At 39.6% G+C, this 21,589-nt stretch overlaps 4 protein-coding genes across 6 annotated transcripts; 2 read left to right on the top strand and 2 right to left on the bottom strand.

The window, feature by feature from the left end:
* The first annotated feature begins 1,394 nt into the window (after positions 1-1,394).
* LOC147872358 (ejaculatory bulb-specific protein 3-like) lies at positions 1,395-2,932 on the top strand. The gene is made up of 2 exons (XM_087357017.1): positions 1,395-1,675; positions 2,571-2,932. The coding sequence occupies exons 1-2, from the start codon at positions 1,468-1,470 to the stop codon at positions 2,750-2,752; spliced, it is 390 nt and encodes a 129-aa protein (XP_087213143.1). The 5' UTR covers positions 1,395-1,467; the 3' UTR covers positions 2,753-2,932.
* A 1,021-nt stretch (positions 2,933-3,953) lies between these two features.
* On the top strand, positions 3,954-6,093 carry LOC110826616 (ejaculatory bulb-specific protein 3-like). The gene is made up of 2 exons (XM_022057419.2): positions 3,954-4,202; positions 5,747-6,093. Exons 1-2 carry the CDS (start codon positions 3,995-3,997, stop codon positions 5,935-5,937), a joined length of 399 nt encoding a protein of 132 aa, XP_021913111.2. The 5' UTR covers positions 3,954-3,994; the 3' UTR covers positions 5,938-6,093.
* Positions 6,094-9,702: 3,609 nt separating this feature from the next.
* On the bottom strand, positions 9,703-13,912 carry LOC110826701 (ejaculatory bulb-specific protein 3). Of its 3 annotated transcripts, none has more exons than XM_087357015.1 (4): positions 12,245-13,899; positions 11,779-12,060; positions 11,118-11,336; positions 9,703-9,872 (listed from the first exon to the last, which is right to left on the bottom strand). In XM_087357015.1, exons 2-3 carry the CDS (start codon positions 11,966-11,968, stop codon positions 11,152-11,154), a joined length of 375 nt encoding a protein of 124 aa, XP_087213141.1. In that variant the 5' UTR covers positions 11,969-12,060; positions 12,245-13,899; the 3' UTR covers positions 9,703-9,872; positions 11,118-11,151. The 3 variants fall into 3 exon arrangements, with proteins under 3 accessions (XP_087213141.1, XP_087213140.1, XP_087213142.1); XM_087357014.1 differs by having other exon boundaries at positions 11,779-12,002; positions 12,245-13,897; XM_087357016.1 differs by lacking the exon at positions 11,118-11,336 and having other exon boundaries at positions 11,779-12,002; positions 12,245-13,912.
* A 655-nt stretch (positions 13,913-14,567) lies between these two features.
* LOC147872359 (ejaculatory bulb-specific protein 3-like) lies at positions 14,568-16,745 on the bottom strand. The gene is made up of 2 exons (XM_087357013.1): positions 16,522-16,745; positions 14,568-14,983 (listed from the first exon to the last, which is right to left on the bottom strand). The coding sequence occupies exons 1-2, from the start codon at positions 16,718-16,720 to the stop codon at positions 14,799-14,801; spliced, it is 384 nt and encodes a 127-aa protein (XP_087213139.1). The 5' UTR covers positions 16,721-16,745; the 3' UTR covers positions 14,568-14,798.
* Between the last annotated feature and the right edge of the window lie 4,844 nt (positions 16,746-21,589).

Below are 21,589 nucleotides of genomic sequence, written 5' to 3' on the forward strand. Positions count from 1 at the left end.
CTATGTTCTTTTTTACGGCACTTAAAATATTAACTACTGGACGTAGGAAAACGTTTGGACTGTTAAAGTGAACACACGTGGGACTAACCATGTTAGCTTGGCTAAAACTGAAAAAAAAGGCCTCTATTTTTTAAGAGTATATCATTCCATCACACATGGGATCAAACTTTAGTAGCAATTAAGGAAACGACTTGTCATAAACATATAAGAACGTTTCATGTTTGTTTTTGCAAACTGTTCTATTTGGCTGCTGTTTTAACATTCTTAGTGCATGTAAATAGGACGTCGTCCTTGAGATGTCCTAGTTATAGCGATTTTTACCAATTAATTTCTCCATTAGTTTCAAAAAATAATTTCAGTGTTGATTCACATCCTAGAACAGGTTTATGGCCTATCATGTGAGTTTGATTAGAGCGTGCAGTGTAGAGTAAAGCAAACACTATTTTTATCAGCGTATTAATTTGAACAATAAATACTCAAGGTAAATGTAAAATGTTAACAAATGTATGCACAGCGTGACACCTGTAGCGGGTTCCAAATGATTTGACTTTTGGATGCTAATTGCCTGGTATCCATGGAAAAAGGGTATAATAGCATCACGAATTCCTTATTAATTTCAATTTCTTATTTGTTTTGTCATCTGGTAACGTTTCTAAACATGGTAAGTGAGGCAACCAACGTATAAATGCAAACAGTATTACCGACCGTAACAGGCTATGGTAATCGTTTCATAACGTCATATCGGAATGTAACTGATAATGATATCATTTCGAAGGATCATTCCTTCCACCTCACAAGTTTGAGCATTCATCGCTTTCGTATTTCTAACTCTATAAAATAATACATTTCGAGTTTTGAATGACATTCAATGGCATAACGTCCGTAAATTTTTTTATGAAAATCCATTTAGGCATTATCGAGTTATTATATGCTTAACCAGCGATGACGCCATCATGAGTGTTAATGTTAATTATCGCAGAGTATCAAGGATAATAGCGTTACTGCGAAAGATTATTATTTCACAATTTGAATTTAAGCATTCTCACGTTGGTATTACCAACTGTAGGAAATTAATAAGTATATGAGTTAAGACTAGTCCCTAATGGTGTATCTTCCATACCAAATTTAAAACAAACCTGTCCTATTGTCTTATCATATTTTCCTAAAGTTAAGTCACGAAAATCGTCGATCAGGACAACAGGACCCTGAGTTGAAAACCAAACCCTGCACTTCATGAATACAAAGCAAAATAACTAACCAATGGACCGCGATGTTCCACTGTAAATAAAATCCCAGTGACGAATTAGACACACAAGAACGTCCAATGGTGGGGAACGTTTAGCGCATCCATTGTGTACCTTGTCAATTTAGGTATTCACACCTTAACGGACACTCAAGTTTACCTTTGCTTAGTATAAATACTAGCTTATCGACTGGAAGAACCACTACATTTTGTGCACCAACATCATGAAACAGTTCGTAGTGCTCGTTTCAGTACTAGTGGCAGCCGTGTCCCTGTCTGATGCTGCTAGGTCCCGTAGGGATGAGAAGTACACCACGAAATATGACAACGTAGACCTGGATGAGATTCTTGCAACCGACAGACTACTCAACAGCTACATCAAATGTCTTCTGGACACCGGAAGATGCACTGCTGAAGGCATTGAACTAAAATGTGAGTACTGAGCCTTCCAAGGTCTGAAAACTGGAGTACACGATTTTGTTGTGAGTGACACCCGCAAAATATTGTACCTGGATTTTTAAAACAGTTCTACATACTACTGGTATTCTATTTAAATAACATGAAATCAATTTCTTCCCTGTTTTCTTCAGTCGTGCCTGCCCCGTTCTTACAACGTCGCCACAATTGTTTCTCAAAATTAAAAAAAAATATATTATAAAATATTATTAAATAAATAGTACAAAATTGGTCCAACACCAAGTTTTCTCTGAAGTACAAAGTTTTTACGCTCGGCCATGACTTAAGCTGTGAAAATAGTGTCCAAGTTGTCTTTCACACCGGCTGTAATATCAAATACGAAATCCGTTTTCTTCCTATGAACACTAATAGACCACATTTAGGGCATCTTTCCAGAACAACAAAATGGCTGATTTACAGAAGAAAAATGTGCATTATCAGTGATCTGCATCTCTGTGTAGAGCAGCGTTAGCATTACGCCCTCCTGGCATAACATACATCCCACTATTCAATGTTGTTAGACTAAATATCTCTGATTATGAAAACATGTTAATGATGATAAAATAATACAAACTGTGTGAATCCTTTAAGTGATTTCTTGTTTTGGAAAATTATAACGCGATATCGAATACTGTTGGCGAATTCTTAACCATTACGTAAGATTTGAAGTTTTCACGGCGGTGAGTCCAAAGATGGCTGTCTTCTGGGTTACGAAGAGTCATTGCCCTGATGATGGAGGCAGCAGGACCTAAGAAACGTCGGTAAAGTTCTACCAGACTACACAGTGCAACAACCCAAAAGACATCCATCTTTTAACCATTATGCTCTGTACAAGGACAAGACCTGTAAATGTACTTCGTTTCTTTTGCAGCTCACATCACAGATGCTCTGGAAACGGACTGTTCAAAATGCAACGAGAGGCAGAAAGAAGGATCAGATAAAGTGATCAAGTTCTTATACAATAAAAAGCCTGATCAGTGGAAGCTGTTGCAACAGAAATATGATCCGAATAACAAATACGTACAGAAGTATGAGAGTAAACTTAAGGCCTGAAGAAAATAAAGCAATTAATTAATGTGGCATTCGAATCACAAAGTAACTTGTTCCTATAGCAACCAACAGACTGCAGATTGACTGGAATACATAATCCTTTGATGGCAATGTTCGATAATTCGATTTATAAAAATCTGTAATATCTAATATAAATAAAATTGTTCCTAAAATTGTCATCCATTTAAGAGCAATAATTTGTTGGTTTGTTCACGAACTCTAAATAATACATCAGATATCCCATTAAGTAAAGCGTACAGACAACAAGCTAATTTATTTATTTATTTATTATATGGCACTCGAAGTTTCAATATAGGCATTATCAAATCCTAGCTAAGACTCTGAAAAATGAAAATTCTCTCTCAACGATCGTGGTTCAGTGGTACTCCATCCACCGCAACACAGTAAAACTGCTCAGATAAAACACATCGTTAGCCAGCTTAATCCAACGAGGCGATCACCGCGAGCGTTCGCCTCAACTAGCTGGCTAGCAACGATCCTCCCCTGCCAAAGATCTTACTTAATGCCATCCTCCAATGCCCCATTTTCCTCTGCATCCCACCTCCATGTCCGTCTGCATTAACTGTCCCGACAATACCACGTGTTCTCTATTAATCACTAGTATCCTCGGTATGTTATATACAAATTACTTCATTTTTTCTTAGGTTCAAATAATTTTGTCAGCACGGTTTTACATTAATTTGTGCCGTCTCTTTAAAGTAAGACACTACGTTTCACAACTATACGAAACAGAGGTTTCACAGACATGCGAAAGTATACATATTTATTAAAGTTTTCATCTGAATAACTAGCATTTTTTTTGAGTACATACATACTTCTGATCCATGCAGACAGTCACATGCCCCTCCGTTCAGCACTAGGTCCATTTTGATATTTCTTTCTTTGCATTGCGACACTACGAGAACTTCTTCATACATAATAAAAAATATACGTAATTACGTCGATACTGTATAAGTAAGTTATAACAATTTGCATTCGTCTGATCTATCTGAGATGACGATCTAACTACTGCATTATTCTATTAAAATATCCAACCACATGTCAAGAAAAACTGGATACTCAGGGTCGTTTTGCGGTGGGGGGGGAGGATATAGGGTGCTTCATATGTGCCTCTCCTTCCGCGAATCCTGTCTGACTGTGACGTCACTTAAACATATCTTTCCTTAGTATAAATATGAGGTTCTCAGCTGGAAATAACATTGAATTTGGTGCGTTCAAATCACCATGAAGCAGTTCGTGACTATTCTCTTCGTGCTAGTATCAGCCTTGGCCCTGGCTGAAGCTGCTAGGCTCCGCAGGGATGAGAAGTACACTACGGCATACGACAACGTAGACGTTGACGAGATTCTCGCAAGTGACAGACTTGTGATCAACTACTTCAAATGCCTTATGGGAAATGGGAAATGCTCTCCTGAAGGCGCTGAGCTAAAATGTAAGTATTCGACTTCCCGGGGTCTGAAACTCTCTGCTAGCTAGTCAGTTTCGATAGCTCGCTTACAACATCCCTTCTCCCCTGATTTTTTTGACTTAAATACGTCTATATTTTAGGGTCAGTGTCATTCGGCAAAAATGTGTTACGAAAATGTGTAACAAAAAAGGGAAACGAAAAAGTGTAACTTCATTGTTATGTTACCTAGGAAACGTCATCTGTTTACTCGGCATTGTTGTTACCTATAAAACATTTCATTACCTTACCTTACATTACCTTACATTACATTACATTTCATTACATTACTTTACATTCATCTACCACAGACCCATCTTAAGCGTAACTAATTCAAGTTAAATAAGCAATGTCTTAATCAAACTTTACTCAATTGTAAAGCGGATATAAAGGAAATATTTAGAATGAAGCCAATATATAAACTTCCTTTCCGTATAGACGTATTTAAATCTAATTCTCCGGAACCATGGTTCCACTATCACTTTTTGATTTCTCGAAAGATCAGTGAAGAAATCTCTTCCGCCATCTTTGCAAGGTTAAAGGTAAGTTTCTTTTAGCATAAATTATGTTACCGTTGAAATATGCTATGACTACGGCTTTTAGAATGAAACAACAGCATGGAAATGTTTAAATATTGCATCGTCGCACAAACTTGTACGTATTTAATTACAAGACTTCTGTTTAAACGCTTGTAAATTTGCTGATAATCTCTGCGAATAAGAGACGGAATTGGTATAATTTCAATTCAATTCAAGTCTGGTAGAAGTTTACCGACGTTTCAGAGGTACCTGCTGCCTCCATCATGATAACACGACAACCTAGAAGGCACTCATTTTCAGACAAAAAATATACTTCACAAAATGCTATTAATCTGTGTCCAAAAACGTTCACATTTTTGTGAAATATTTTGGGTCCCACTGTAACTATAAACACTTAAAACACCCGAAAATATACAGAGTAGCTAAGAAGATATTATTCAGTGAACTCTTGCATATCTGGTAACAGATTATTGTTATAAAGTTACTCACACTACAAAGACACGCGGAACAGTCCGATATATTTTACGTTTTCTTAAATATTCGCCAATTCGAAAAATATTTCCATCTTATTGAAATCCATAATTTACGGAAACGGTTGGCAATGCACATTCCACATATCGTCAAACGCAAATCAATAGGGACTTTTTCTTTTGCAGTTTAAAATTTTCATTTTAAACTTTGTTTCCAACGAGAAAACCGTCTATGTTATAATATGCAATTACAAGAATTTTTATTTATGTATTTATTTAACGATGCTGTCAACGGTTCGGGCTATACAAGGTCGAATTGATGCAAAACATGTTGTTTTTTACATGTTTTCATTCTTTGTTGCAGGAAGTTTATCGGGTTTCACTTCCTTTCAGGAACACGAATTTAAAAAAAAGTCTTTACGTAAAAGAATTACACTAAAAACCTGGATGTGTACTGATATAATTACCAATTTGTCTACCTCGATTTTATGCAAATAAGTCACAGTTTTATTTTAATTTCCAGCTCATATCACAGATGCTCTGGAAAATGACTGTGGAAAATGCAGCGATAGCCAAAGAGGTATGGTCGAAAAAGTGATTAGGCATCTGTTCAACGAAAAGACTGAGCTATGGAAACAGCTACAAGAGAAATATGATCCGGAAAACAAGTACGCCACGAAGTACGGGGACAGACTGAAGAAAATCACGACTTAAAACAGAATTACACAAGAAGCTCTTTCTATAGCAACAGAGCAGATTCGGCGAGCCGAAGCAAGGCCGACGGTTTTCCACAATTCGAATCATTATAAAAAAATGTAACATACAGTACGAATAAAAACGTCAATAAAATATGATAGATCAATATAAGAACCTGATGATACGTCATGATTCAAATACGAGGTGCGATCGAAAGGTTTCAAGACTGCGCGTATAAAAACCCGTACACTTATCTCAGGTATTAAATTCATCCATCACCCTCGAAGTAGTTCCCCTGGGAGTGAACACAACGATCCCAGCGCCGCTGCCAAGCCTGGAAGCATCCCTGGAAATCTTTCTTTGTCAGCCTGTCAAGCACCATCTGCGATTCTGCCTGAATCTCTTCTATCGTCTCAAATCTCCTTCCCTTTAGCTGAATTTTCATCTTTGGGAAGAGGAAACCTTAGAAAGGAAGTTGGGGTCGGTTCTTACAAGATCTTTGAGCTCCTGACAAACGAGAAGTCGATTCTGCTTCTGGTCCTCAGACAGGATGCGTCGCATGTGGAGTTCTTCCTTTAGAATCAGCTGACAGGTCCCATAGCCTATCCCAACAATGTCGCACAAGTCGTTGATGGTACGACGTCGATCTTCGTGAATGGCCTGCCGAATCTTCGTAACATTTTCGGGCGTTGTGCTCGAAGATGGTCGTCCAGAACGCTCGTCATCATCGACAGAGGTTCGGCCATTTTTAAAACGTGAATGCCACACAAAAGTTTGTGCACGACCCATTGCGGACTCCCCAAATGCTTGATTTAGCATTTCATAGGTTTCCGTAGTCGTTTTGGCGAGTCTTTGGCAAAATTTGATGCACACGCCATTCCGAAATCGCAGGAGGGTCGGTGTAATGCACTACCAAAACGCCGTAACTAAGAAACAAATGCTAATTCGATGATGCCGGCTGGCACACTGATTCACTATGAATGTAGGCCGCACCCTCTAAAGACAGAAGCTCGTACTACATCCGGTTCGCCCTCTATTGACACAGTCTTGAAACTTTCCGATCGCACCTCGTACTTGATGACACAAAACCAGAAAACCGATCTTGTCACAGCTGCGCAAAATATTTTACAGAACATGTTCTACAATTAAAGAATTCCCTGATAACACAGCTTCTAATGAGTCTGGACACGATCTCAGCCGGTATAATCCAGACATGCTCTCATCTCAATTCCTTTAGCTGACTACCTGTGACAACAAAATGAATACCGGGGCACTTGAGGGAGCAATTCGATTCACCTAACCTAACCTAACCTAATCAAACTAACCTAACCTAACTTCCACTACCACTCATTGTCCATTTTCCAAGCCGTAGCCCGTCAAAGCCTTCTTGATTGCACAACCAATGAATTTCAGGTTACAGGATCGAAATAATGGAGGCTCTCGCGGAACCGAGTATGAAAATGACAGTCTGGAAAGCTGCGTCGTTTAGTATGGTAGAAATTTTCCGACGTTTCAGATGTACTTAGTGCTAGAGTACACGGCGTAACATACTAGAAGACAGTCATATTTAAAAATAACTTATTTTGAAAACAATTCTCCAAACTGGAATACACTTTTCTTGTCTTCTCCCTTTTATGTGATTGTGAATTATGAGAACGCCATTGTGGGGGGGGGGGGGGGGCACGGTGCTGAACGAAACCACAAAACCCGCAACGACTAGCGACAGATTCCCGTCAACGAGGCCAAATGGGCGGAAATATTTAATGTCGTAACAGCTCGTCCTAGATAAAATAAATTCCAACACTCGACACTGAAGACATACGATTTACAGCAACGTTTAATTTCTTTTTATACCCACCCGTATTCTGCCAAGCAACAAGATTCCTCCTATGACATCGTAATTATGGGATATCCGTATTAATGTGACCCGTGCATGTCTCAATGCAAATTAACCAACGTCACACCTGAGCAGCCAAGCATTACGAGCGGTGCTTTGGCCTCTATAAATATCTTACATGAAGCAAGGCTATGTCAGAATGAACCAAGACTCAGGTCAAGGCCCAGGGCAGGTGGTACAGCCGTCATTCCTTATTTGGCGTAGAAACGGTCACTCTGACCTCATTTCTTGAATACGTAAGTAGATGCAGGTCTAGGACGACACGTTTCCAGCGACTGCCTGTCTCCTCATCGAACACTGCGGCTGATGGTTACAACTCCTGCTTCATACATCCAAGCCTTCCCAATTAGAAAGATGAATCGGTTAACTCTGTTTAGGGAAATAACAGCTGCTTATTTCGAAAACCACATGAAACCCGAAGATGACCGTCTTCTGGGTTGTAGAGCCGTGTAGTCTGGTAGAAGTTTACAAGTGCTTCGGAGATCCTTGCTGCCTCCATCATCAGGGCGACCCAGAAGACGGCCATCTCCGAACTCACCGCCGTTAAAACCTCAAGTCCGACATATGAATCACATAAATACACTCTATGAACAAAATGCAGAGTTACTCAATATTAATCTAGGTGGTAGACATAAATTACATCTGTGTTTCAGAGTTAAAATGTACTAAATTACTTCCTAGGGTAGTCCACGTGGGTGGATAAAATGACACATCTTCAGATAGTTTTCTCCTGGCACTCAATGTTTCAAACTAAACTATCGTCATCACCAAGGGTTGGTACAACAGACCCTTTACATCTGCAGCGTCAAGGGCCCAGTCTCACTCGCAGTTGAAAAGAAAATTACAAAATGGTGGCCCAATTCGTCTACTTCCATCTTCATTTCACAGGTAATGTATTCACGGCGAAAGAATTTGTAAAAATCTCTCTGAATTTATGAATGTCTCGTTCAGATTCCAAGTATGGTAAACAGTTTTAAATCCTATAATGGCAGGATGACCGCCACGGTGGTCTAGCGGTTAGAACGCTGGCCTTGTAATCCTGGGGTTTCGGGTTCGATTCCCGGCGGTGCCCGAATTTATAACTTTTGTTGGGCAAGGCAGTGGTCTAGGCAACACGGAGTTTTCCTCCGGGGGCTTCCACAGTTTCTCCGTGACATCCCAACAATTACTCCATTCACACACAGAAGAAGGCAACGGCAAACCACTTCTGGATCATCTGCCAAGAACGTATATGAACAGGTCCCAGTCCGAGAAAAGGATGGAAGGATCCTGTTCATATGGACCTGTCGTCAGACAGAACACTAAATAATAATAAGATGAGGTGGTCTAGCGGTTAGAACGCTGGCCTTGTAATCCTGGGGTTTCGGGTTCGATTCCCGGCGGTGCCCGAATTTATAACTTGTGTTGGGCAAGGCCGTGGTCTAGGCAACACGGAGTTTTCCTCCGTGGCATCCCAACAATTACTCCATTCACACACAGAAGAAGGCAATGGCAAACCACTTCTGGATCATCTGCCAAGAACGTATATAAACAGGTCCCAGTCCGAGAAAAGGATGGAAGGATCCTGTTCATATGGACCTGTCGTCAGACAGAACACTAAATAAATAAAAATAAATGGCAGGATCATTTACTATCAACAACCCGTAAATGATCACGAAGATACAGGCTGTGAGGCAGATCATGTCTGTAGCATCAAGATGTCTGTTTATGGTAAAAGAGAAAACTATAAAAATATTACCATTATTTAATATTACTTGTAATGATGTCTCTAGACAGATTCCACATAAAAAATGCCAATCACAATAAGATTTTCTTCAGTTCCAGTCTTTACATCAAAACAAGTTATATGTAACTACAAATAATTTATTTTACTAAAACCCAGAAGATGGACATCTTCAATTTATTTTACTCCTTCTGTATTCAAAGTACACGTAAAAAATAAAAGTAAAAAAGTGTCTACTTCATTATTTTAAATAACACTTGCCGTCTACTGATTAGACGACCAATTCAGACACCTAGCCCATTATGGCTGTTTCACATTGTGTGCAGAAAGTTTCTGAAAAAATAAAAGAGTTCAAATAATACATGACAAATATTCTATAACAACAGTAGCACTTAAAATTTATGGACTCGCCATTTAAGATAATTATTTAATAAATTATATAAATGCCGTAGAGCCGAAGCAAACATTTAAATACATCAGTTAAATAAAATGGATACGAAATAAAATATTACTTTTTAAATTACCAACAACGTTATTACAGCGTCTAAGAATTAAATAACACGATGAATAAGTGAAAATAATCATCTTTACGGACTCAAATATCGACTAAATTACTGGCTGTGTGCACAAACCAGTAACAGAATTTGGATCCAGTATCTCACGACCTTCTGCCGTAGTTCATAACTACGTACGATTCAACAACAGACAATTTAAGAAGTAACTATAAGCCACCTAACGAGAGCATGTGCGTGTATGGAAGCACGCATTATTTTTAGGTTTCGGAATAATTTCAAATGTTCTAAGCATATGGAGAAACAAACAAATTCTAAAGTCCTTATTAACTTTACAGCAAAAATGTCATGGTTCATAACTCAGTATAAAATGTAACGAAGTTCAAATAGCCTATTTTACAAGTACAGTAACAAATCAAAATTGCATACATAAAGGAAGAGTTCAGAAAGTTTAGCCTTTCCATCTTCAGTCTATACGACGCAGAACTTGAAGTCTACAAAATTTTAATTTTACCTATCGTTTAACATTAGTGGGAGACTCGAGATCAGAATGTTTAGGAGTGTCTTGTTCTAAGAGGCAAAAAGTAGTGGATGCATAGAGAAAAATCTATGCCAAGGTGCTTCATAATTTATGCTACAGTTGCTTCTAATCCATCTACAACAACTCTGTTTTGTTCACCAGTTATTATCAGGACGATTACATAAAAGAGTAACTCAAGGTAGACGAGAAATGTATGCAAATTTTAAAATATAACCTGAACAGACCATTTGTGAGACGCAGGTATGTATGGAAAGATAATATTAAATTGAGTCATAAGAAGGATCTGGACTGTATTCAGCTGGCTAAGGACATGAGAGCGGTGGGCTGGTGTAAACACTGTAATGAACCTTCGCTCCCATAAAATACGGAAAATTTCTCGATCAGCTGAGCGGCTATCATCCTGTCAAGAATGACTACGTTCTTTGTTCTTCTAAAGGAGCTCCCACCTATGTGCGTCACGTAACAAGAAATCCCCTGAACCAATCCGTCGTCTCCTCCCTAATTTTCTTACTTTAAGTAACTTACATAAATTATTTAAGCGCCACACTTTGTCAGCAATTCAACCTTCAGCCAGGAACCTGTAGAAGGACTCGCGGTATTTTCCCTGAGGGTTATACTTTTTTACGATTTCATCCCAGTCCCTTGGTCTATTCTTCATGACGTATGACGCCGCCTTCCTGATGAAATGCTTCTGCGATCTGGTGCAGTCGGCACATGCGGTCGTCAGAGCTCTCGGCATGTACTCTACACAAACGCAAAACACGAATTTGACAAACGATTTTCAGCACAGAAAAGTGCGTCATGTGTTGATGCGATTTGAAAAATCGTTGGTGAAGAAAGACGTCTTTTATTTGGACGAATAAAACAGAATAAATGCAAAATCACCTTGGCTTCATTCCCACGTTTAATCTGAGTCGTATAAATATACTGCGCATTCTACAGACAGGCAGTATGACCTCTGAAACGTCGGTTAACATCGACCAGACTACACGGCGCAAAAACCCAGTAGACAGAAATCTTCAGACTGACCGCTGCGAAAAAATCAAATCCTATCAATAAATCTCAATTTTGCATTTGCGTTTCTCGTGGTGCTTTGTTTGACGCACGGGCTTAAATTTAAAAATTATTTCGACGAAGGGCACACACACACACACGGGATGCGTGAACTGTGCTGTTCCCAACTCACCCTTCAAGTCTCGGCCTTCCGGAGTGCACGGACCCTTGTCCAGGACGCAGTTAACATAATTGTTGAGAGTCCTATGATTAGACAAGAGGGCGTCCACATCCACGTATTCGTACTTCGACGACCCGTTCTGTGCGCTCACCCACGCCGTCAACATGACCCAAACCGGCAAGGCCCTCTTCGTTAAAAGCATCGCGTTATATTTCGTCTTCGGCGTGTCGTAAGCTCTTGGCCAACAAAATTACGTCAGAATTAGCATCACAAAGACACCTAAGCCTGCAATATCTGTAATTACAGCCGAGCAATGTCGACGTTGGTTAATTTAATCACTTGCTTCTAGTGAACATTTACTGTAACACGGTTATCGAAGCTCTACTGTGACACACTAATTACGCGGATTAAATCTTGCACTAATATAGACGTTAAATTTTTAAATAATCCAACTAAATATAAGTGATATTACACTAACCTCATGAAGACTCTACCATGCGTCGTAACCCTTCTCTGTCAGTACACGTATTGCATAATTATTTTCTAATTCAGTATAAAATTTCCTCTTCGTGTTAATAAAAAATAACTCTCACTAAATGTCCTTCAGCCCAGGATCATTAAAGCACGCATTTTTAGAGACTGTTATTAGTCTCGTTCTACAATGTCGTCGATAATGAAGTGGAAACTGGTTAAAGTGGGCATCACACATGATCTAACTTCGCGTAAAGAATGTCTGGTCATCAGACATTTTATGTCTCGTATCTAGATAACAAGATTGGGTTTTACTTGTCGATTTCTACTGGATTTAATATTATATACCTTAAAAATAGTTTAAAACAACATAAGACGTTCTTGCAGCGCGTAAATCTATTATGCAAATACGACGTATTATCTGCAAGGCCACCAGCTTTAAACAATACCGGTTCTTACAGCAGATGCAGCGCTCCTGGATATTGTTACTGCAAATCTCTTGGTACGTCCTACTCCAACAAAGGACAAAAAGGACTTGTCTGTTCCTAGAAATATACAAATTAATTTTCACGTCGTATCGCCCAAATAAACGAATAAACAAACAGATAATTAACTGAGACTGTCTTCTGGGAAGTTGCGCTGTGTTGTGTAGTAGAAACTGGCCGACGTTTCAGGGGTGCTTGCTGCCTCCATAATCAGGGCAGACGTAAAGACAGACATGGATGTGCCCAGGTGGTGTGTCTGCTTATGACGAAACGTGAAAAAACACCCAAAAATTAGAAATCCTAAAGGGAAGACGCATATGCGAGATTTTGGTGTAGATGGTGACAGTGGTAAATCTTAAAGATTCAGGTGTTCAAGAGTGTGAACCGAGTGCAGTTGGTCCAGGGTTTTTGTGAATATGACAACGATCCTTCAGATCCCCACTGACGTTTCGGAGGTGCTTACTGACTCCATACGCAGCTGAATGTAGGCCCTCTCCACAGATTTTAGTACATAAGTGGGGTCACGTGGTCTTAAATTTTCAGCACATACTGGAACGGCTGGAAATGTACGTCATTCTGTCATTTTCCTACAGACTTCGTATTTTCGGTCATGGTTTTATAAAAAAATCAGCAAATATTTACTGCAACAAGACTTATTGCCTCCTTCATCAAGCGGCCTGATGAAGCTGGCAGCAAGGACCTCTGAAACGTCGGAAAATTTCTACCAGACTACACCAGATCGGTGTGAGAGCCTCAAATCCTACCAACTAGTTCTGCTTTTTCCTCTCGCACGCGCCATTGTATCGACTCTTTGTAACGACTCCAACTTGCGTCTACTATTGCAACTACCAGAAAGTACTCGAGAGTTGATTCATCACAGAAGAAGGCAAAATGTATGACTGGCCATTATAATAGCAGCCTTGGCAACGCTTGAAGGCTTCATTGCACATCCTTTCCAATTCATTATTCATCATCATCCTCTCATTCGACGCTGTATAGTCCGAGGTACTGAAAATGACGACCACAAAACCACGACCTCCTGCGTCGGGTTAACTGTTACGACTAAAGTTTTTTTTTTTCCCTTTTGTACGAGGTGCATGCATCCCTTCACATTGCTCATCGTCGTCGACAGACGTTCGTCCATCCTTAAAGCGTTTGTACCACAAAAAAGTTTTACTTTGACTCAGAGCATTCTCACCAAATGCTTCCACAAGCACGCGGTGGGTTCCTACAGCAGTTTTTTTAAAGCTTAAAACAAAATTTGATGCAGATTCTTTGCTCCTTAAAATCTGCAATTTAAAAAATCACAACGTCACAAAAACGCACGAGACTCAAGAACGCGGCCTCCCGCCTTCTCGGCTGTTGGGGCACTAATTCACAAAGGGTACGCCTCGCCCCATCTAGCGGCGGCAGGCCATTCCACAACCGGTTCGCGCGTGGAATTCAAATTCCCCTAACTTTTGGCTAGCACCTCGTAAGTAGGTATTTATTCAATGGATTCTTTACAGGTAAAACTGAAAACCCATAAACTGCCCAAAGGTCATTACGTCACAATTAATAAGATCGCTGGTGAAGATGGCATGCCAAGAGTATGCACAATGGCCCTTTTCTGACAAAGATATGAGCCAGTAGTTGTTAAATTGGACTGATAAGGGTCTGAATTAAATCACCGGAAATATTTTTGCATATACCCAGTATCACGTATTATAAAACTCTGTTGCGAAGTTTCGTAGACGAAAGACGCCAGAGGGCATAAGCCATATTACGATCATGCATTTATTTTATGTTTAATGCAAAATAAATCACACACAACACGTCACAAGGACTAATCAAGGATAAGTACGCTTAAGGTGCATGAAACTGCATTTTTATTTATCTGATGTAACATTCTACAAATAATAGGTAACTTCATGTTCGAAACGATAATAGTCAGTGAGGCTGCTTAAACCCGCCTGCATAATAGACTCATTTATCACTGAAAGCATAGCCATGCCTGAGTATGTTCTATGTTAACGAATCATAGAGTTTTGTTATATTGTTATAACTGTATCAGACAGATTCTAAGTTAAAGAATTCTTATTCGCTGTTTAGGAAGCTGAGGTAGCTGTCACGGAAACGTCCGTCAGGATCATACTTGCGAGTGATGGCCTTCCAGTCTTCTGGTCTGTTCGTAAGCAGGTACCTTGAAGACTTTCTAATCATCCTCTTCTGAGTATCTGTGCATTTAGCGCACTGCGTCCTCAATGCATCTGGTAGGTCAGCTGCATAACAAAATAAAGAATTAAAATGTATAAGAAAATACGTCGATGTCATAGGACCAACCGCACTGAATCACTGAAATTACTTGAAACCTGTGTCAGTAACAGTTGTGGAACCATCACGTCTGTATGACGTCACATCATTACGTCATTACCAAAATCAAATAATGAAAAGATACTTTTGCCTGTCTGAATTCGCGTGTGAAGCATTCCGTCCATTCTTTGTTGTTGTTTTTTTAACGGAAAACATTGCTCTTTCCGAGATCATGTCCGGTGAGTCTTATTTTTTGCGTCGTTTAGTCTCGTGCACAGACCCAAGCCTTCAGCTGACCTTGCATGGCGATTAGAGAGGATTTATCACTTGCAGAATTCAGTTCTTACGCAAAAATTCTCCAAGTGCCACACTGAAGAGGACAAGTAGTTTGTCCTACAGATGTTTTGCATTCATATTTAATGGCCAATTACGAGACGCCACTATCTTATAAACACAAACACTGTTTAAAATTAAAATAATCTTCTGGATCGCTTTTACTACGCGCAAAAAGTTTTTTGACAATGAAAGCATTCATCACTTTGGTAAGCTGTTCTTTTCTCCCCCAGTGTGATTTATCATCAATAAAAATGGTTAGGCTATTTGGCCCGTTTCGATCCCGGAATTAGTACAACTGGTCAATCCATCTCTTCAAAGGTCGAGTCTTTGCCTTCTTCCTTCTGGAAAGTAATCGAAAAACTTCGGAGAAATACGGTCAGTCGGCAGCCTTAAAACGTGTCTCAATATCATTTATCGGAGATATAAATTCATTCTCAATAACAATTTTTACAGGTCTCATATCAGTCACTGTTTCTACGTAATAATCCACGTGAATTTATAATTCAATTAACAGACTTCCCGTGAAGAACAGCGGAAAAATCTCACGTAACCAAAATCTTGTTTCATTAATAACCATTCGACTTACGTTTTAAATTATCGACGAGTACAAAAACACGCAAAATAAGAACAGTGGCTCAATGTTCGTTACGACGTCCTCTCTTAATTCCGTGAATAAAAAAGTATGAACGCTCTGAATCCGCTTCTATTCGCCATATTTTAAACGTCTGCCCGTAATCGAACTCCACTTTTGTTTTCGGGTCATGTAACTAACCACAGACAGTATTAAGTTGTACACCATTCACAGACATCTTACCACTTTCCGAACACAATACCTAGTCACGGTACATATGGTAAGAATTTACCGACGTTTCAGAGATACATTCTTCCTCCATCATCAGTAACTTGTCGCCCTGATGATGGAGGCAACAAACCTCTGAAACGTTGGTAATTTTCTACCAGATTACACGGTGCAACAGCCCACATATTCGCCGCCGTGAGAACCTAAACCTCACCTAATATTACACTGCCCTTCAAGTAGGATCTTCTCTTCAGGATTAACGACTATAAAAACGTCGAGTGTATTTTTAAGGTTCCATTCCTTTCTTGGCTTTGAGAACTCTGAATAATATTTCGCATTAACTTAGCTTAGCTTAACTTAGCTTAAGCTTACTTTTAATATCCTTTCCCTCCGGAGAGCACGGGCCCTTCTCTAAGATGCACCTGATGATAGCGCCGAGGGCCCGGTCATTCGTGAGGATGGCATCTAAGTCGATTTTATCGTATCGAGCACTGTACCTTTCGGCCGTCAGGACGACGCTTACCAGCGTCAGTAGGCACCACAGAGCCACAACCAAAGGCTTGTTCTCCATTTCTGAGGCCCACGACGGAATACCCAACATTTATACTCACCCACACATCACCGCCGTCCATGATAATTAGGCACATCCTATGTCAATATTTGTACAGGCTGAATGATCCTTTATTCAGTCCACGACTTTCGTAGCTCATCAAGGACGACCCGATACAAGATATTTCATCATTACTTGAAGAGAGACGAAGACAGGAGGACCATAACACGATAGTGCATGGAGCACACGTATTTCCTAAATGCCCCTCTTTCTAATTTGCATATCTTGTTGGGTTTCGTATTCATTTCTTGTACAAAGTAATCTACAAGGCCGTTATAACACTGCGTAAATTTTAAAAAATGTGTATCTTTTATTACAAAGTTGATAATATTAAATTTTAAACAACTGACTGGAAGACAAAATATTCTCAACTGCATGGTATAAAACAATTATTTTTTATTTATTTAGTGTTCTGTCTGACGACAGGTCCATATGAACAGGATCCTTCCATCCTTTTCTCGGACTGGGACCTGTTCATATACGTTCTTGGCAGGTGATCCAGAAGTGGTTTGCCATTGCCTTCTTCTGTGTGTGAATGGAGTAATTGTTTGGATGCCACGGAGGAAAACTCCGTGTTGCCTAGACCACGGCCTTGCCCAACACAAGTTATAAATTCGGGCACCGCCGGGAATCGAACTCGAGACCCCAGGATTACAAGGCCAGCGTTCTAACCGCTAGACCGCCATTTTGTGAATAAATTTTAATTTGTTACCATCATGTTCAAATATTTGAGTTTTGTGATTTTCCCTTTGCGATTTAACTCCGCGAAGAAAAATAGTTCTAGAGAAGGCAACAGTTACTTGGTCAGTCAAAACGATATATCCCACTTGTGTACCCAAATCAGAGATTCGTTAACATGACCACAAGAGCCCATCACTGGCTGCTATCCTGAGTCAGATGATTTAAGTCAACAACTTCCCATTTAACTAACTTCTTTAAAATGTATTTTAATATCATACTCCCAACTGCCTCTTTCCATCAGATTTTACAGCTAAAATTTTATACGTATTCCTTACCGATGTCATTCATGCTGCATGCATTACTCATCTCACACTCATTAACTCACTCGCCCTATCAAGACTCGACTGTTTAATTATTCTGAGTGTTGCAACACATTTCCTTCTGCAAGAATTATGACACTTGCCGTGCGCCTCATTAATATGCCTTCACTTGTCTGCTTGAGCAAAATGTTTATGATCTCTTTTACTTTCGCAGACGGGTAGGTAGAATATGTAACATTTATAGTCATGCTACTCAGTCACTTTAACAAGGACACCGACAAGTGACGTGTCTGAAGTTAGCAAGACTAAAAAAAGTATGGTTCCCGTCTGTAACTTCTGAGGAACATAAAGGTTCGAGCACTTCCATGTTTCTACTGGTAAATCAGATCCGTACTGTACGTACTACCTTTGTCCTGTAACGTTAAAGTGATAGCCGACGTCTGAAGCACAGTCTGTCCTGACTGCCTTGCCGCCGCCATAATCGGTTACCCTGATGGTGGAGGCAGCAAGGACCTCTGCAACGAAGGTCAACTTCTACCAGACTAGAATGCGGTACATCCCAGAAGACAGCCATCTTCGAATTGGGTTTGTCGTCGAACAAAACTTAAACAAGATAAATAACCATTCCGGATTCCATTCTACAGTTTGAAACGTACAAGCGGGGATTTGGTATGGCACGTTTCCATGGCAATGACGTTGAGGCATTTGTGTAGTTGCTGGAAAAATTCCCTTTGTAGCGAGTTTCCAGTAACTTCAACTCCGTGTCAGTAAAGACAGACGGAGCGACAAGTTTTACTAACGTTTATTTATTTATTTATTGTGAAATAAATACGAGTGAACTCATCCACCTCCAAAATCTCATCAGAATTAAGTGGTCAAGATAAAACTCTCGGCCTCAGCTTTGCCTCATTCTTGAGAACAGCTTTTACTAAATCTTAAAAGTACGGCATAAAAGAGCATAGTAAGTAAAGCTGTCCCACTATACGCCATGTAGGCGCTTGGTGAGAGACCTCGGTACTAGATGGGGTTCAATGGTCAGCGCCACACCCCGGCCGTTCTTTATCCCCGGGAAAGTACTCCAGTATCCATTGGATATAAGAGGCTGGGTGGGTCCCAGAACCAGTCTGGACGCAGAGGCTAGAGGAGAAACGCTCCCCCGTCGGGGATTGAACTCTCCGGTCGACGATTACGTCGCCAGTCATGGTCATTCGAAAGGCTCATGGCAGGCGACTTGGATACATATTTTTTTTATCTACAAACCTTTGTTAAACTGCATTAGCTGGTGATTTTACTGTGTTCTCATGTGAACATTACTTCAGAATATGAAATTTCAGACTATGTACAGACACCCCAACTCCACACTGACTGCAGACCGTGTATGCTGTTTCTTTTTTCTTAAAGAATTCGGTTTTACACTGTTTGGTTTAGTTTCAGTCTTGTGGTCTGATGAACCTGACATCTGCAGATCTCACAAAGAAGTGGTAGCGTTCAGCCAGGAGCTTCGGTGGCAAAAACTCGCTTCTCAGAGTCACCCATCTCCCTCAGGTTACACGCCGGTCGGAATCTGTACCTAGTCGTGTAGGGATTATTGTACCAAAATACGACCAATTTCTAGCTGTCCCACGATGCTTGAACAGAGAAAGAGCGAAGCTGTACCACTGCACGCATGACAATTGGAAATCCTTCATTAAAACGGACGTCTTACAAGCGAAATCTATAATTACATAAAATTGTATAAAAAGGAATATTTCTATAGGCGTGACCGTTTTAACCTTCAGCCCAAATGCACAGTACAACCAGTTTTACCACCATTTCGAAGCACACAAAACAAAACATAAGCTTAAAAATAAAATATAAAGAAAAACCATTAAAACCCTTTTCATGATGCCAAGTCAAGTCCGAATTTACGTGTACAAGATTATCTCAGAAACTCGTTAGCCAAAACGCATATAAATAACTCAGAATGTCCTAAAAATAAGTATAACATTATAATGTAAAATATTAACCTTGTTTTCCATCTCCACAATGCGGTCTGCTCTTAACAACGGAATCGCAATAACGTTCTCGATCATTCAGATATCCAAAATGGCGGAGGGTCGATTGAGTTTCGAGCAAATCAAATTCATTTTGAACTCAACACGAGTGGCATTTAGAATAATTCGAGATAAATCTAAGACGTACCTTACTATCAACGACATGCGTAACAGACGATCTGGTGGACCACACTCATCAACGAGAGAGGAGGATGCTTTTGCCAAGGCGTTACAGCAGTGCACATGATCACAGAAGAAATCATTACGACGACGTGTTAGCGAGATCGGGATTTCAAGTTGAAGACTGCAACCTTATTCTACGTACCAAGGAAATTTCGTGCAATAAAAGTGCAGGGTAAAATGGGTGAATATGCACAGTTTCTGTGCATGATTCTTTGGACAGATGAGACGACACTTAAGCTGAATGGTACAGTGAATCTGCATAAGTCCGTCTTCTGAAAAACCGAACGTTCATGATGACAAGGCAGTGAATTTGCAGGACAGTTCTTCTCTGAAGGGGCAGTAGTAACTGGTGCCATGAACCTCAACACGCTTCGAAACACCATTTTTCTCTCCGTTCGTTGGCTGTATGGAGATGAGGACTTGATTTTTTCCCTTGTTTCGTAATTAGAATGTGTGAATCAGAAGTTCCGGTCATGTCCCGGAACTTGTTTATCACACATTATATATATATATATATATATATAATCCATTATTTCAAAACTGCAGTAGCTCCATAATCCCCATTTAACGGCATCCTCCGTCAGTTCAAATCAGTTGCAACTAATCACGATTATATTTTTTGGTTCTTTCGTTCGCTCCGATTATCACAGAACTGTGTTCCCTTTCGATGTCGGCTTTGGTACGACAATCCAAGAATCCCTAATACAAATAACAACCGCTTAAATTTATTCTTGTGATTTTGAAATACTGCAATCAATTAACCTAATGGGGGAAATTGAATATTTTTTTAAAAAAAAATCACGATTTACTCCTAGTTTCAGTTCAACAGTTTTCAATTTCACACAAACTTGAGGGATGCCAAAAATTAAATTACAAGCAAATAATATTTCTTAACTATTACGCTTAGGTCTATAAAATTGGTAATTAATTATTGGCGATGTGTATATTTATAACCTCTTCAGAATCTCCAAGTGAATTACGTCAAACTATTCCAAATAAAACTATGTTATACAATTATTGCTACCGTTACGTCATCTTAAATTCCTCGAATCTGAGTTTTCAAAACAAATAAATGATGATTATTTCAGGGTGTGTGTTTGACGGCTGCAATTATCATGCCACAAAGTAAAAAACATCGATACGTAGTTGAACTACCAACACTTAGACTGGAGCTTTGCAACTGCAAAATGCATGTTATTCTAGGAACTGTGTAGCAAGGCTGGGGTTTATTTTACAACTTACTGTTTGTCGAAGAACAAAGTCCAAGGTACATTATTTCATCTCCTGTCCACATCCAAGTGCAGAAAAAAAATATATAAAAAATAATTACTCAACTGATATGAATAGAACTTTGAACTAAACTAATCTTTTTGCACACAAACTTAAGTTATATTCTACATAACTTGTATTAGTTTAGCTGCTCACTTTTACTTTTGTTTTAAAAGAAACACAATTTTCGCCTCACCCGGTAACGTTGTACAAACGCCATAAAATCCAATGCTGGCCGACAAAACGGCCAAGAGCTCTAATTGGTCATTCCTGTTGAAACTTCATTTAATTTTCCGCTACGAAAACCTACACAGTTTCAGGGAAATTTTTGAAAGAAGTGTATG

Source organism: Zootermopsis nevadensis, unplaced genomic scaffold (assembly GCF_977971745.1).
Source record: "Zootermopsis nevadensis isolate Lab colony 2312 unplaced genomic scaffold, Znev_1.0 Znev_ptg000028l, whole genome shotgun sequence".
Classification (NCBI taxonomy): domain Eukaryota; kingdom Metazoa; phylum Arthropoda; class Insecta; order Blattodea; family Termopsidae; genus Zootermopsis; species Zootermopsis nevadensis.